Source organism: Neopelma chrysocephalum, unplaced genomic scaffold (assembly GCF_003984885.1).
Source record: "Neopelma chrysocephalum unplaced genomic scaffold, ASM398488v2 Primary Assembly neopelma1_125, whole genome shotgun sequence".
NCBI classification, from domain to species: Eukaryota; Metazoa; Chordata; class Aves; order Passeriformes; family Pipridae; genus Neopelma; species Neopelma chrysocephalum.
Genome location: NW_020897787.1, coordinates 1,825,440 through 1,842,173, shown reverse-complemented (window position 1 = coordinate 1,842,173; position 16,734 = coordinate 1,825,440). Strand labels below are relative to the sequence as shown.

Below are 16,734 nucleotides of genomic sequence, written 5' to 3'. Positions count from 1 at the left end.
CGCCGCTCCGCCTCCGCCGCCTCCCCGCCTCCCGCTTGCTTTGCCCGAGGGGGAAGCCGCGAGGCCTGAGCTGCCCCCCGCGCCGCCGGGGCCTCGCCGGCCCGCCCGGCACCCGCGGCGGAGGCGGGAGGTGTTCGCAGGGCCCGAGCTGCCCCGCGCCCCCCGGGGCTGGCGGCGGCCCCTCCGCTACCGCCGGGTGAGGAGAGCGGCCATCGCTTCCCCCGGGGCGGGGGACCAGCCGCGTCCCTTCCCTCCGGGGCACGATGGAGAGCAGCCGCAGCGCTGACGGTACGAACGCGGAGCCTGGTCCCGGCCCCACCCTCGGTCCCTCAGGGACACCGAGCTCCCGCACCAGTTACACCTGAGGGACCCTCAGGCTCGAGGGTCAGGGGCCCAGGAGGGTCGAAACGGTGAAATGTGGTGATATTTTGGGTTACCGCTGCATAGGTGGTAAGCGCCAGTCATAGCAGACGTAGAAATTAAAAGGGAACCCTTAAAATACTCCCGTTAGTGTGTCTCGGCCCGCAGGAGAGGCACAGCCACGCCCGAAATTTGGCTCCGTTAAAATACCATCTCCCAGAATCATGATTTAAAATGGCCCGTGGTGTCTGAAAATAATGGTGAGCAATTTGCCGTTCCGCAGATTTATCTTGGTAGTGTAATTAAGGCTTTCTTGTCTTCCTCTAGCAGGTTAATAGTTTTTCCAAGTCTAAGGCATTGAACCCCAGGGCAACAGCCCCCTCTTAATGTTCTTTTATTACCCTTACCTGAGAGGCAAAGGGCTCAGGAGACATCAGTCTTTGTCTTGCTCTAAACAATCTAATTACTCCTCCACCGGTCCAAGATTATTATCTACAGTCTCAGATGAGTCAGAGGTGGTGTTTTTCAAGAGGGGAAAAACCTTAGGGGCAAATAAAAATTATAAGACTATAAAAGAGAAGAGAAAGGCAAACTATGGACTGTAATATCTATAAGTGTGCCAGTAAATGTCATAGTGGAGTCCAATTCTTTTGCCACAAGGCTTCCATTTCTAATTTCCATCCTACTTCATCTCAAAGCTTGTGTGTTTTATCAAAGAGTTGTTTTCCTTCATTGTCACAGACAGTCTAGCAGGCGACTGCTGCCCTCCTCTACACCTCCAGATATTCCTTACATTGTGTTTAGACAACAATGAATTAAGAAAGTTGTTTTGTTGGGTTTTTGTTTGTTTGTTTTTTCCTAGAAGTTGGCTTTTTAAGTGCATATATGGAAGAGAATTACATTAGACTTAATTTCTAAACTAGACAGCACCATAGCAAAACAATCTGTCATTTGCAGATCATAATCTGAAGAGCCTGATCATCTCAGCTCTTTAATTATCTTTGTCTCAACTCTTTGTTTGGCTTTTGTCAAACACGAACTACACTAAATCTATTACCTCCTAAAACTACTGACAGTGTTGCAAAGCAGCAAACAAAACCAGTCTGCTGCCTTCTGGGAGCTTAACAGTCCTGATAGGCGACTTCTTTGTTTTCAAGCCACTTATACTGCACTGACAGAAGATAAAAAAACCGTCAAAGACATCCCGAGACTATAACTCAAATTCCTACCATATGAAACTAGTCGCTGTTATAAAGGTAATATGAACCAGAAAACAGTCATGAGGTGTTAAGTCATTGCTACAAATATTGCTGGTGCTCTGTGTTCTGTAGGACCAACACAGCATCTTCCAGGGAGGGGGGGATTTGCACCACTGTCTCACACGTTAATCAAAAGTGGATTGAGTGTGAATGTAAAAGATGCAGCTGATTTCAGCTGTTGCTAGACTGCCTTTTAAGCTCTCTCATAATTGAATCTACTGAAGAAAACATTCACTCCTCGAAAAATGCACTCATAAAATGTGAACTAATTCTAAAATTGCCTTTAGGAACTGAAGAACTGAAGAGGCATAGGAAACAAATTATTAGGCATATACTGGAAGTATAGAGGATGACATTTTATTTTAGAACCTCGAAAAATATTTATTGGAAAAAATGCCCATTTGGTGATTTCAAAATAGAAGTTCACCTTCTGAATTCTGAAAACTTAGAACACTGTAGAGGTTGGTATGAGAGCTCCAAGTTAGGACAGCATCAGAAGGGTAGATGATGCTTCTAAAATGTTTGCAGGTGACCAGAAGCAAACTTCACAATAATCATCCAAATAGATGTTTTTGTCCATTTTGGAAAGGTTCATACTTTATAAATTACTTCTTCAGTTTCACTATGGAAGCCAAATATAAGTGTGGACTCCTTACTTTATTTCTTCTCTTCTTGTTACAGGTGACATAAACTGTATGGTTCATCCCTGGGGCTCCATGAATGTTCACTGGTAAGTTATGTTTACACAGAAGTGCTATTCTCGAAGCAGCAGGAGAGAAAGAAAACTTAAAAAGACTTTGTTTCCACTCGGATTTTATCTGATACTAATTTAATCAAGTTAAGATCTTATCTCCTTTACCTAGTCAGAACAAAGTCAAACGGAGTTTTGGTTAAGTCTGTGGGTTTTGCCCTATCTTCTTCTTTTTGTCTAATATTGCCACTTAGATACATCTGAGAAAATTTAATTCAACTCAAAAAGCTTGAAGAATAAGCAGATGAAATACTCCTAAATAAACCAAATTGAACTTGCATCAGATTACAGGAAGCTAAGTCCACATGATATTCACTAACTGGTTTTAGAACATGACAAACCCAAGGTAAAAATTGCTGTTAAATCGAAGTGAATCTGAATCCTTAAACTTGGGCTTTGTGAACACTTGTGAACTCTGGTGTTCAGAGTGAGTTTAAGCCTATCCTTAACTGCATAAATCTCCCAAGAATGTGTTGCTCATGCACTTAATTCATGGAAGAATGAGCATGTGCTGAGCTCCTTAAAGTCAGCACTGAAGGTGTGTTGTCTGTGTGTAACTGGGACCTTATGCAATGGAAATAATGGGGATTTGCTTCCAGCCCTGTGTTTGACAATTTGTGTTGGTTCCTTTTGAAATTTTACCATACACAGTGAGTCCTGGCATCACTTTCATGCTTCTTTTGAACTCTACATTCTGTGGACACAAGAGTTATTCATAGGGATCATAACATTTTTCGGGACAATAAATCTGTGGCTTTAGCCAGATCCCAGGAAATTACAACTTTTATAAGTACTTAAAAGCAGAGATTATTTTTTGTAGTTTTTCAGCCTTCATGATCTCAAAGAACAGTGTCAGCCACATATTCAGTAGTCTTTCAGGAGAGCAACAGAAACAATTTAAAAAAAAATGCAAGTGTCCCTGTTTCTTTTCTTTGGTTACAGCTGAGTGACTGTTTACAAACCCAACTTCACTGATCCTTTTCCTCTTCTTTTTACCGTCCTCTTTCCATCATAGAAATTTCTGCTCTAGGTGGTTCAGGCAGAGTAAGTGTTACTTACAAATGAGAGTGACTACAAGCACCAAAGTGCTAGGCAATTAAAGGGAAAGGTCTAAATTTAGGCTTCTAAATTTATCTTCCCCTGATCCCAGCTGTGTGTCTCCTCCTATTCCAATGGCTTTCAGCATCTGACTGGCTCTGGCACTGGCCTGGCCCCCTCTGGGAGACAATTCTGCTCACTAAGCTGGCAGAAAACAATACTTTTGTGAAGATTAGTTTTTGACTGTCATAATCACAAAAGTACAAATGTGGAGTAAGCTCGGAGCAGAGAGAAAAGGAAGAGGAGGAGGTAGTGGAAAATATCCCTTTAAGGAACAGAAACTGTGGAATGTCTCTGTCTTGTCCAACTGCACTTATTTAAATACTCTGAACATTAGTTCTTCTTTTATGGAAAACTTAGCTTCTGTATACTGTTTTTTAAAAACAGACTCTAAAATAAGATTTAACATCCCATCTTAAATTTTATTTTTCCTGTCTAGTTCTGTTGCCTTTCAGGTACCTTTTCCTTTTCACTGACTCATCCAGTCTCATCAAAATTTTTGCTTATACATATCTTTGCTGCACTTGATTATGAGCTGGTTTTGTTCAGTGCTGTCCAGGCTGCAGAACAAAAGTGGGAATAGATATCTTCTAATATATGGACAAGTCTTCAAATGTTATCAGTAAAACTTTGCCAGGAGAGCAAAGAAACAACAGCAAAAAAAAATCCACATCTTCAGATAAACATCAAAGGTTTATAGTATTTTTTCAGAACTGTTTTGATTATTACCACACACTTGCTATTTTCAGTTGCTCAAGTAATCTTCTCTATTACAAGTGGAATGTTCAATACATCAAGTTTTTCAATACATCAAGTCAATTTTGGGGATTTATTTGGAAAAAATAATCCCTTGTAGATATACTTAAATAGATGCTTTGACTTGATGTTTTAGACAATTAAATCATTCAACTTTGGGGCCCTACCCTTTGATAATACAATTTGTCTTATCTGTGTTGAATTCACTTCATGAGGATCTGGCTATTTATTAATGAGAGTGACTGAATCCTGGCTTCATTTTCTTGGGAAAAAACGTAGGAGTTAGAATCATTGTTTCACCAACACTTGTAACACTGCAGGGATTTTTAAAGGTAATGCTCTTTGTCCATGTCTATTTTGAAGGCTATTAAAAGTGATTATGTATAAAAACAAACTAAGGAGGATTTCTGGCTGTAAAAATAGCTTCTTAAGAATAAATATCTTTTTCTTGTTTCAGGTCCCAAATTAGTATGTGGGTACTGTGATTGAAGAATATGAAGTCCTTAGTTATAATGCTTGTAACCCAGTTTGACATTATTTAAATAAATTTCTTCTGGATGAGACAGTTTGAAGACATCTGTTGGGTTTGGCATTTATTTTATGTTGTGTAACTCTGGCCTTCTAATATGACTGCTCAGACTTTCTTCAAAACAGCAAAATTTCTTTCTGTTATAGATTCCCCTGTATTATTGTGAGTCCTTTTTTTGATATACTTGTGGTGTCTGATTAAAAGCAGGAGTATGGAACCTTAGAAGATTCTGATAATCCTCAGCAGTGGTTACATTGCTACTCTGTTTGAAAGAGCTGGTTCCTAGAGGCTGCAGCCAATATCATCATTTTGTTTGTGTTATCACGCTGAGTCCAAACTTTGCTGTTTAAATTCAACCAGATGTTCCTCAGCAGAGCCACTTTGAATCCAGCCCCACCAGTGCTGATCCCACTCTTGCATCCTTGCTTTTGGTGCACTCCTGTTGCCTTTCCCTCAATTACTGAATTACCCAGAAATGTTTGTACAATGCAAATAAACTTGTACCTTTCATAAAAGGGTTCCTTCCCATTTTATTTAGAGAACTTATAACAGCTCAGTACTTTACAGTAGTGGGAACAATGGTGGGGTGAACACATAGTAAGGACAGCCTTTATTCCCTAAACTTTCAGACTTGTGCAGGATTCTGTATTTGTATTCGATCCAAATTCAGTTTGTCTTTAAAAGTAAAGTTTCCCCAAACATAATCCCCAAGACCTTTCTGTGCACAGGTTCCACACAGCACAAATCAAATATGACCGAATGCATTTTGCCTATAAGGGGAACAGGCTCATGTGTATGTGAGGGAAGAGTGACAAACAAGTTCTGTTTCTGCAGTTTGTGTGGCACAGGCACACCTTGTAAAATAAAGAATCCCATGTTGTTTCACAAATCCAAGATCAGAGCACCCTGGACATTTTTGCTGAGTTCTTGCCCAAGACTTCATGTTCCATGAGTAAGATTTTCAGAATGTCTCAATATTTAAAAGTCCACTCTAAAAATTGAGCTGTAAAATATCTTAATGCTAAGAGAGTCTTTAGGATTAGGGAAAGTGTTTTATCAAAACACAGAGGATTTGTTGCCAGTCCATTTGCCTTTGCAGTAGATAGGATCTCTATTAATGGATTTAGTCTTTTTTCTGCCAGAACAGTCGTTCCAGTGTCTAATCCATTCTTTGCTAATATTAGAAGGTATTCAGGCCTGAAATTAAAATGATGGTTGGCTTTGCTAACTTTTCAGAAATGATTCCTCAGCAGTCTGTTTGAGTGTTTTGCACTTCCCTCCTTTGTTCCACACTTGGCTCTTGATTAGTTGGTGTGTCCGGTGTCCCACAGAGAAAGTCGTAGTGGACTAATTAAGAACTACCAGGAGTTTCCCAAGTTATGCAAGATCCCCACAACTATGAAAAGCCTTTTCAGCTTCCCAGTCACATACTGTGAAGTGCCATAAATCAAACTTTTGAAAACACACAAAGCTGTGCTGCAGACACTTACAGGAGTACTTTAGTTCCAGAAGAAATATTTGCTTTTGTTAAAGTTTACTGCTGTTCTTTTCAGTACTGTTTTTTCTTAGTTTAAATCTCACAAGCTACAATATTGGTATTCTTAATACCAATAATATTGATTTATTGAGACATGGTCACTTATGCAGCACTAGTGCATTGTTGTCCTCGCTGTTACATGACCCTGGAAGAGCGAGCAAAGTGAGAGCAAGCACTGTGTGAGAGCTTGGGCAGGATGAGAGAGGAAACTGCACCTCGTGGTTCCAGGTGTCATGTTACTGCTCAGGGAGGGCAGGCAGTTATTTTTACCTCAGTGTCAGCATGGGAAAATGTGGAGGACCTCAACTTCTGTTGAAACTCTAGGAGCTGGCCAGGTTAATTGTTGGGATGGGTCATCAGTGTCATCTCACCCAACAGACTTTGTGGTTGGAGTCCTGCAGGTGTCCTCACCCCACACCTCGGGCAGTGATCACACTCCATGGACAACTCCCTGTTTGTCCTTATTGCAAAGGACAAATTTTATTACTGAAGTGTTGTTATTTTGGATTATTCTATGCTAGAGTAACATATGTTGTAGTTAACCATGAGGTTGTGTTATTGAAACAAACCCCAAATATTTATGTTGGGTGGCTGTGCTGAAACAATCAGAAGACACAGGAGACAGCTCCACTGCATGCTGTTGGAGTTACATCCAGTCTATACCATCCTGTAAAATTACAGCTGTGAAATCCTGATAATTATCTTTTATTTTGTTCTTTAAAAAGGCTTCCTTTGTGCAAGAAAAAACCATCTGAGATTAAACAGTCAGCTGTAAAAACAAACAAGAAAAATCCTCTCATGCCCAAGCATATCTTGAAGTAACAAATCATTGCTGCACCTTTCCCTGTGCAGCTGTCACTGTGCACAATTAACTGGCATAGTTAATTGGCACTGTTAGAAGCAGGAGAGGCCTGGCCACAGGCCAGGGGCACCTTCTCTTGCTGCTGAAGGTGAGTAAGGAACACTGGATCCCAGCAGCTTTCACAGGTGGGGTTTCATTTGGGTGAAGAGCTGAGAGTTCCCATCGGGTTTGAAATGAAATAAATAGTCTCAGACTAGCTGAGAACGGGGTGGACTTGGCACTGTCAGGTTTACAGTTGGACTCAATGATCTTAAAGGTCTTTTCCCATCTAAATGCTTCTCTGACTCTAAGAATGAATTAAATTGCTATATTGGTATGCTGGTAAATGGAATAGAAGAAAACATTCCTACTGAACACATTAAAATAAAATAAAATTCAACAGCTGAGTTCAAACCCCGATATATATCATACAGAAAATGAAATTTTAGTTTTGAAAGACATAATATAAACTGGCATACAAATATGTCTTCTCCTGTACATATCATGAATTCTCTACCCAAGTGAGAGGTTTCTTTAAACAAATAGATCTGCAGGTTTGAATACCAGCAGATGATTGATTTCAGTGGAGAGAAAAGGTTTTACCCAGCCATCCCAGCCTGCATTTGAACCAGCTCTGCAGGAGTCAGAGCAGAAGGGAGGGCAGAGCAGTAAGAGCTGGTTTGCAGAAAGCCTCCCTGAGTTGAAATATTTCTTTGGCTGTAAATCTTTTAGTCTCATACAGGGCTTAGTAAAACCTGAGACATGCATTTATCAGAAAAACAATCAAATTTCTGTGTGAGGTCATGCCAGTTCAGCACAAGTAAGGACCTATTTTTTTGTCCTATTATCTTGTTTGCATTTTAACATTGTATGTCATAATGGTGAGTTGTTGGGTGTTTTTAATATTCCTGCAATTTCATGCAAAAAGAAGAAGGAAAATACATTAATGCAAAGAAAATCCCATTTTAAAAACTGACAAAGGGGACAAGAGAAAGTTCAGGGTAATAAATAATCTCAAAATAGTTAATTTTTCTACATGATAAAGATTATGTTTTTCAGTGGCTCTCTCAGCAAACATTTAATGGATTGGCAGAGATCTTGCTTAATAAAGATTGCCTTTTAATAAAAATGGAAAAGATTTTCATTGTATTTGAGAGAAGATGACCAACCATTATCTGCAGAGAAGCAAAAATGTAGGAAAGCCTTCTTTTCCTTTTAGAATTCACAGAAACATTGTAAAGGGTGGAAGTAATCTCCAGGGCTCTTTAATTCAAATTCTCTCTATTCCAGTGGCTGACTTGCTAACAGGCACATGACTTCACAGGTAGGTGTTGGTGAAATAAATAGTGAGTGCCTTACACCAGTTATAAATATTCATGTTATGTAACTCCCGGCAAAAATACATTCATTTCTCCCTTAAATCAATTTAAACATTTGTAGTTTGCATAAATAAACTGAACAGCCTGAGGTAACAAAGCTTAGCAAATCACTGTTGTTTATATTAATTTTGTCAACTAAAGGACTCTTGATCAGGTGGAAAAAAAAGTTCCATGAATATTGCTAATTTCTCTGGCTGGGGGAAAGGAGCCTGTCTTCATAATGGCCTTTAAATCTTTTTAAGCCCCTGTTTGAAAGCTGCTCCAGAATCCCAAAGCCATAAGAACAGAGCAGGTGTTCCCTTCCCTCACTGCATGTTCACTGCCTCTGCTCCCCTCTTTGCCATGCCCTTCATCTCCTGTTTGCCAGACCAAACACACACAACTTTATCAACCTGTCCTTACACATCAGGTTTCCTCTCTGCTTATCAGCCTTTCTCCCCCTCCTGGCTTCTCCTCAGTCCATGCTTAGAGCTGAGGACTGTCAAAAGTCTCATACAGTCAGGGGTTTTTTAATTTTCCAGGTGTATTCCTTAGTCAATTCTCTCATTTTTAAATTTTTTTTCCCCTGGTAACATTCTAATGAGCTGGAAAAAAGCTTTGAGCCCTTTTTTGTCCAGAAGGACAAACAAATATAATGTTGGTAGTCACTCTGTTAACTAATATGACACTTTTTTCTTGAAACCTAAGGAAAGGACTAACTGTACAGAACTTTCTGAACTGCAGCCAGGTTACTTCTGAGAGGGTGAAATTCGTCTGTGCTTTCTGCTGGTATGAATTGGAAGGTTCTGCTTGCTGTGTGGAAGGTTCAAGTACAACAGCTGGAAATAGGTATTGAGGTTATTTTGGAATGTTGTCATATTCCAAGGGGTGAATAAGTTCTTATTCTAAATCGCTGCCATTTAATTCATCCTGGCTGAAGGAGTTCTGTAACTCTTACTGGGGATGTATTCTTAGCAAAGAGAAATAAAGGCAGGAAATAAGAAAATACTGATCACAAATTTCTGTCATTACCAGAGCTGGAAACAGTATGTATGAGCTTCTTGTCTAACCATGCTGGGGTTAAGTAAAATGCTTACAATTAATATGTTCTTGCAGCTATGCTGACTTTAGTGTAACACAAATAACTCATTAAATATGTTTTTTTCAGACCTTGTCAGGTAGTTTAATTTATGGTGGACTTACCTTCAAAACCCAGGAGTTTTGTTTAACTCAGCTGACATACCAGCTGTCAAGTCAACCATGTGCTCAGCTAAGGGAATGTAGGACCAGGCAAGCAAGGAAGGGATTACTTGTGGTGAAAAGGAAAAAAATCAAACTATGCTTAGGCCTTTTGAGCAGCCATAAAGTATTTTGCAAAGAAGGGGGCAGGAAAGGAATGAAAAGGAGTATAGTGCAAGACAAAATTCCTTGAAGCATAAAAAACCCCAGCAGGCTGAGAGGCAGCAGATGTTCTTGGGGAGCTCCTGGGTAACAGCTGTACAGCACTCAGCAAACACAGGAAAGGAACCTCACTCTCTGTGCTGCCTGCAGGGTGGTTGGGTCCTTCCCCAGCACAGCATTTACACTTGCACTCAGCCTTACAAACCTGCACATGAACAGCTCCAGTGACTGAACCTGGGCAAGCATGAAAAACGGTTACAAGGTTATGTAGAATTCAGACTTGAAACAATAAAATCAGAACCCTTGAGGGTTAGTATGTTTTCATCAGTGCTTTAGGTTTTGTACATTTTGGACTGCTTGTGTGGTGTAAAATTCTGTGTACGTTAGCAGTCCATTAATGCATTTTTTGAAATTTTGCAGATTAGTGTTTTATGAATATGCACTTGTTATCTTCCTCTGATGTTCTCTGGAACTGTTTAGCAGGTCCTGGCAACATTAGAGTGGTATTTATAGCTTTGTTTGTCTTGCTCTCTCCTGGAAAGACTAATCTCTTAAACATTTCATTCCAGTATCTCAGATTAATTTCCACAAATCAACCTCAAGCAAATTCTAGTGCAGACATTCTTACATTGCAGGAAGTATCCCAGCTCAGATAAAAGTGTTGTATAGATAGGACAAAGGGCAAGGGACAGTCATCTTTTTGCAAATCAGCAAAAGATAGCTGCAACCAGCATCAAGAAGAAAAATACATTACAATAAGTCAGAAAAATAACCATCTTCCTACCCCACTTACTGTTCCTTTAATAAGTTTAAATAGCTTTATGAAATTTGAATATGACTCATAATTTTGAATACCTATTTATTTTAGTTTTGTTTTTTCTAAGTAACTGCAACAGAGAGTTTTCCTAATTGGTCCTGAAGTGACTTTGTTTTTTTATCCCCTTTGCTGTCTGGAGTTACCCTGTTTTATATTTCCTTCCTGCAACTCCAGTTGTTCAACACACTACAGGCCTTAAGATTGAGTTTATATTTTTGGAGAGACAAAATGATGCTGCTTTCACCTTACTGTATTTTAGTTTGGGATCAAAACTTTTTATATCAACAGCAGTTTCATTCCAACAAACTGGTATCATCCCTTCAAAGCCACCACCCTGATAACCAGTGCTCCCACTGCTTTGATGCCAGTTGTGCATTTGACATTGGAGACTGGGCTTGGGTCTGGCATCAGATTATATTCTGAAGTGGGCAGCTGTTTCTAGAAAAGAGCTGAAACTATTTCTGTGTCAAAAACATAATGACAAAGAATCAGCACAGCCTGCCAGCCAGCACATCTTTCACAGAAGTATAAAGTGTCCAACAGAAGCTGATAATTGTTTCAACAGTATTGCCAGTTCCTCTTTTAAAAATTGGGAACTATGTCCCACAGGTGAATGTTTATTTGCTTTGCTCAGATTATTTTATGCCTTCTAAAGAGGCAAAACACTGTGACAGCAGTTCTTTTCCTCACACCCCTTTTTTAGCAGAGACTATTGAAAATTCACATTTAAAGTGTAGATTGAAAAAAAAAAATTAACTGTGAAATAGATATTTAACTCCTTTAATAAGCAAAACTATTGTCAACACATCCTGATAGACATTGCTTTTAATTGTAACAATATTTTATCTCAAGGCAATCTCAAAGTTTAATTATGTAAAAGAAAATTACGTTTGTGCTTTCAGCAGTACTGTAGCTGGAAATTTGATGTAACAAATTTCTTATCTCTTTAAGTGTGCCTAGACAACATATTACTGTACTTAAAATTGCAATCTGCCAAACTGCTGAATTCAGTGAGCACTTTGAGACTGCAGAGAGAACAAAAGCAACATAGAGAAACAGAGTAACATGGCTTTGTGTTTGAAATACCTGTAGATTGTATAAATTCTCATGTTAGTCTGGTGCCATGGAGCTTGAAATCCCACTGGGCCTTCAAAAAACTGGCATCTTATCTCATCATTTTCATAATAATTAGAGTAATCTTATTATTTTCCTTCCCAGTTGTGCTGGTTTTGGATGGGGTAGGGTTAATTTTCCTCATAGCAGCCACTCTGGGGCTGTGTTCTGGATTTGTGCTGAAAACAGTGTTGATAATTTAGGGATGTTTTTGTTATTGCTGAGCAGAGCTTGCACAGTCACCCAATGCAAGGCTTGAAGGGTCCAAGGCAGCACCAGATTTGATTGGAATGTGCTAGATCACATTTCTAGCTGCTGTTGAGCTGTTGACAGGCTCTGTGCTTGCCATGGGCCTTGCTGCCTCCTGTACATTAGTGCTTGTTAGTGGCTGGCTTTTTGCTTTCACTGCTTGCTGTGCCACTTATCTGACTCTGCTGGGCCTGGGAACATTGTGATAACAGCAGTGTTCCTGTGTACTGGACAAACTGGAACTCCAGGGTGAACTCCAAGGGTCTGTGACCTGTGGATGAGTCTATGCAGAGCAGGACACTCCAAAGCACCCGTGTCCATGGATGAGTTCAGAAGGAGGCAGGGAAGCCTCCAGCACTCAGTATTCCCAGGCAGTCTCCCATCCGAGTACAACTTCCAAGCCCTGTTGAAGAAATACTTCTTGATTCTCTGAAGCCTTTCAATCTTACAAAACTCCTGGGCTGTAGGAAGGATTGCCTTGGGTCACTGGTGTGAGGAGTTCATGTGAATCACTGCCCGTACAGAGCACATAGAACAGACTGCAAAGATCTCCCTCAGCAGCAGCCTGTTCACCTCAGAGGGCAGGCTGGGCAGTGGCTGGCTCGTCCCAGAGGACCACATTTGGTCAGTGCCAGTGCAGTGAGCACCCCCTGTGCTGCCCTGTCCCCCAGGCACAGGCAGGTGTCCAGCAGGGCCCGGGCCCGGCGGGTCAGGGTGGGCTGGGAGGTGATGGTCTCATAGTCCGGCCGGGACAGCATCTGCTGCGAGCGGAGCACGTCCAGCACGTGGTTGAGCCTCCCCTCTGTCATGCAGCTCAGGATGCTCTGCCTCTGGCACGTGAGGATTTGACAGAAGGTTCCTGTGCAGCAAGGACCTGGAAACAAAAAGCAAAAAGGAAGTGAAAGGGGAAAAGGAAACAAAATGTGTTAAACTGGTATTATTTTCTTCCAGAAGTTTTTAGCAAGTGGTAACATCAACACCAGGAATATAAACTCAGTAGAGGAAGAAAGTGGGAAGAGTTTATTTGCATTCTATGTTCAAAACTATTCCAAAGTATTTTCATCTTTTGTTTGAAACTCATGAAGATCAGATTACAGAAAATAAGTGTTTCTGAAGCCCATTAAGTGCTCAGTTTTTTAGGGGAGCAGATTTTCAGGTCTTGTGCTATTCATTGAGCATCTGTATCGAACTTCATGCAAAGCAGCTTGGCTTGACACAGATGAGAAAACTTCCTCCTGTCAGAAGTGGAAGGACAGACAACAGCTTAGGGTAGCAGGAGCGTTTGAAACATGCAGCATGAAACTGGGAAAATGAATATACATCAAAGTCAAACTGATAAGAAAAGTAATACTCTTGGCAAAGTGGTCAAGAGCTTTGGGTTCTGTCTCTTTTCACAAAGTGATTAGAACCCTTAGTACTGATATCAGGGTTTTTAGTGTACAGGTGAAAATTAGGAACCAGAAGTCCTGTTGCTTTGGAGAACACACCTCTGTCATTCTGATTGTTGCTGTACTGTTGTGTGATGAACTTTTCCTGCATGATCTAGTCTGTTGGTTTATTCAGAAATTCTGTCATCACTCAGGCGAATTGCCATGGAGAAGGATGGCCAGCTAGGCTGAGAACTGTCATAAGCCAGTTTGCAAAAAGTTAACAAACCCAGCTCCCAAAGCTTCACCCCCAGGCAGAGTCAGGCTGCCCAGAGCAGCAGCTGACCCTTTCTGCCTCTGTTCTGTAGGGAGACCTGGGACCATGTGAGGAAGGGAATGGAGGGCACCTGTCACCTGTTTCTGCAGTCAGCAGCTACTCTTGTAGAGGTACACAATGCACAGCTTAAGACTGCAAACCAAATAATTCCAGACTGAAACAACTAATGTATTTCACGTTCAATGTGTGGGGTATATTTTGTATTTTTATTATGGTCTTTTCAGAACTGTTCTCAGCCTCACAGTGATCCTGGAAAGAATGCTCTGGGCAATGACCCTGGAGCCAATGTTCTCAATGGTCAGTGCCTGGACTTCTGGGAAGAGAGGAGCAGTTATACATAGACTCATGAGACATTTGTATCAAGTTAGGAGCACCTAAATACTTAAAAATGTGCACAAAATTTAGAAATATCTGAATATTTAGAAATATTTTAAACAATTTTATCGCTAAGATCTGGCCAAGGCAAATATTGCCACCTCAGAGTGGGAGTGGTGCCTCACCTGTCCCTGCTTGTCCAGGGGGCACTGGCTGTGGTCTGTGCTTCAGAGCCAGTGCTGGGGCCACATCCTGACTGCTCTGTGTGTCTGCAGCTGAACCACAGAAAGGAATCTTCCTAAAGGAGTTTGGTTTTCTACTCTCAGAGTCTGGATGATCTAGAAAAGGTTAAGATGAGCAAGATTAGACCCTGGAATTGGACAACAACAAAACACTATACATTTGTCACCCACTGCAGAAGACTGGTGCTTCAGACTGACTTGAGGGTGCTTACTTATTACTGGCTGTTCTTCTGGCTCTTCATTCCACATCATTATTCCTAGGAGGATTTTGGTGTGTATTACTACACACACCAGACTTTTCCAAATTGCCTGCAGGAATTTGTTACTGAAGTCATGGAACGTTTGTTCTGTCCATGAGTCTGAACTGTTGGTCAGAACTAAAGGGCTTGGAAATGCAGAGGTTGCTACAAGTGAATTGATTTCCTATGTCTCAACTTTTGTATCCAAAGGCATGAGAAGTACAGAAAATCACTTATTGACACAAATGTAAACACTTTGATAGGACAAATCCACATTGGAAAGATAAAGGAAGTTATTTACATAGGAGTGGTGATTATCAGGAATCATTCACACCTTCCTGGCAACACAGTCTTTTTAAAACTATCTCCTTTTCTTAGCAAATTACAGAAAAAGCAGTTATTCCTGGTGGCACAAAGCAGTGGGATTCCCAGGAGGGACTTGTTCTGTCAAAACCAACACTCAATATTTGATGTGTGAGGGAAAGGCAGCTCTACATGTACAGCTCAGTATTCTAAAAAAAAAATTAGCAAACCCAGCTTTTCTATCTATACATTTAATCAAAAAAACATTGTGGTGTCTCTGGTTTCCTGCAGTGAACTCACACTTCAGATGATACCAGTAGAAGGCACAGCTTTACTCTGAGAAGGGGCAATTTTACATGGAAAATAACATTTCTGTATTGAACAACTAGTAATAGTTATGCTTTTCTTATAGTAGCTGGAGCTAAATATAGTTCAAGATAGACACCTTTTCTTGTTTTTGCATTCTGTGGGATAGTATTTGACAGACCCATCTCCAGAATATTCTCTCTTCCTGCATTATTTCCACTGCTATCAAGTAGGCCAGCTGAGCTTGGCACTACGAAAGGAATTTTCTTGCTGATTAAGCAGTTGTTTTTCGGTGGACAGATGACCTGAAAGAGATCAAAATGGAGAAGAGTTACCTTCTTGGAAAGTTTTGTTCCAAACCCTTTTCTAAACAGGAGAGGCTCAGAACAAATCTGAAGATGTTGTTTTTGCAGGAGCCACGTCAGAGTCGGCTGCTTTGAACCAGGTGAAACCGTGGGGTTTGTGGTTTGCCTGGGTGGAGTTATCCTGGGCAGGGACACTTGGCCCCAGTGTTTGGGCACTGTCAGGGCTGTCAGGAGAGAGCAGCAGCTCCTGCAGTGCTGCAGACTCTGCTGCCTGGACTCACCTCTGAGTTGCAGGTGCCTGCCTGCAGAGTGTACGTGGCTGGGCCTTTGCAAGCATCCAGCGCTCTCTCCTGGAAGGGAAAGCACAGGGACTCCAGTGAGGATCAGGAACTCCAGTGGGGATAGATGTGGGTTGTTCAAGAATTTATACTGACAATGGATATATATTACACTCTAAGGTGTGCTCATATGTGCTAACAATGAACTGCACTGAGCAATTTTACATTTTAACACGTCAGTGGGCACAGAATCTGACACAAAATTCTACCCTCTTACTGTTTCTGGTGTTTCACATTTATTTTAAAACCCATTTTTTACTCATGCAGGAAAAGGTGAAAATAAGCCTATATTGAGAGGGATTGGGCTAGCTGTAACATGTTTTCCTTCAAGGATCCAAACAGCACAGCCATCCTGTGTGTAGTGTGCCAGACTGTCTGCAATAAGGGTGTGTCAATACTTGTAACTGGTTTCCCATTTGTACATCCACAGCAGATTTGTTAAACTAGTTTTTAGTTTTTATACTTCAATCAATTTTCAAGAAACTTCAGTATCATTTTCACAGTAATTTTGGACTTATCAGTTTGAACAATAAATAGTGCTCTTTAGTAATTCAGCAAATGAAAAATAAAACCTTGCTCAAGGGCAATCAAAGCATTAGATTATGGAATATTTGGTAATAAACTTCAACAGTACTAAAAATGACTTTGACTATAGCTATGCCAGCTACTAAAACATTGATCAGGTCTGTTCTACAATCCCAGAATGTGATTGCAACCCGTAGAAATAATCCATCCCACAACACACCCAGGCCCAGCCATGAAACCCAGGCTGCAGCACGGGCTGTGTAACTGCAGCAGAGTCAGAGGGCTGCTCTGAGGGCTGCAGCTCATCCCCTGCTTTCCCCACCATGACCAACCAAGTTAACTGGGTAGGAGACAGTTAACTTGGGTAGGAGACAGTTAACTTGGGTAG

General features: G+C 40.9%; 1 protein-coding gene and 2 long non-coding RNA genes across 3 annotated transcripts in view; 1 reads left to right on the top strand and 2 right to left on the bottom strand.

Moving 5' to 3' along the window:
• Positions 1-182: 182 nt before the first annotated feature.
• On the top strand, positions 183-4,800 carry LOC113974769. The gene is made up of 3 exons (XR_003536639.1): positions 183-288; positions 2,301-2,349; positions 4,682-4,800. It is a non-coding gene; the product is annotated as an uncharacterized LOC113974769 (long non-coding RNA).
• Positions 4,801-11,519: 6,719 nt separating this feature from the next.
• Positions 11,520-12,592, bottom strand: LOC113974770. The gene is made up of 2 exons (XR_003536640.1): positions 11,685-12,592; positions 11,520-11,651 (listed from the first exon to the last, which is right to left on the bottom strand). It is a non-coding gene; the product is annotated as an uncharacterized LOC113974770 (long non-coding RNA).
• Positions 12,593-12,638: 46 nt separating this feature from the next.
• Positions 12,639-16,734, bottom strand: part of LOC113974763 (receptor-interacting serine/threonine-protein kinase 2-like) — a 12,679-nt gene continuing 8,583 nt past the window's right edge. The window contains exons 9-12 of the mRNA XM_027698207.1: positions 15,765-15,833; positions 15,318-15,483; positions 14,274-14,426; positions 12,639-12,943 (exon numbers count right to left, since the gene is read on the bottom strand). Coding sequence (XP_027554008.1) covers positions 12,639-12,943; positions 14,274-14,426; positions 15,318-15,483; positions 15,765-15,833 — 693 coding nt within the window. The remainder of the gene's footprint in view (positions 12,944-14,273; positions 14,427-15,317; positions 15,484-15,764; positions 15,834-16,734) is intronic.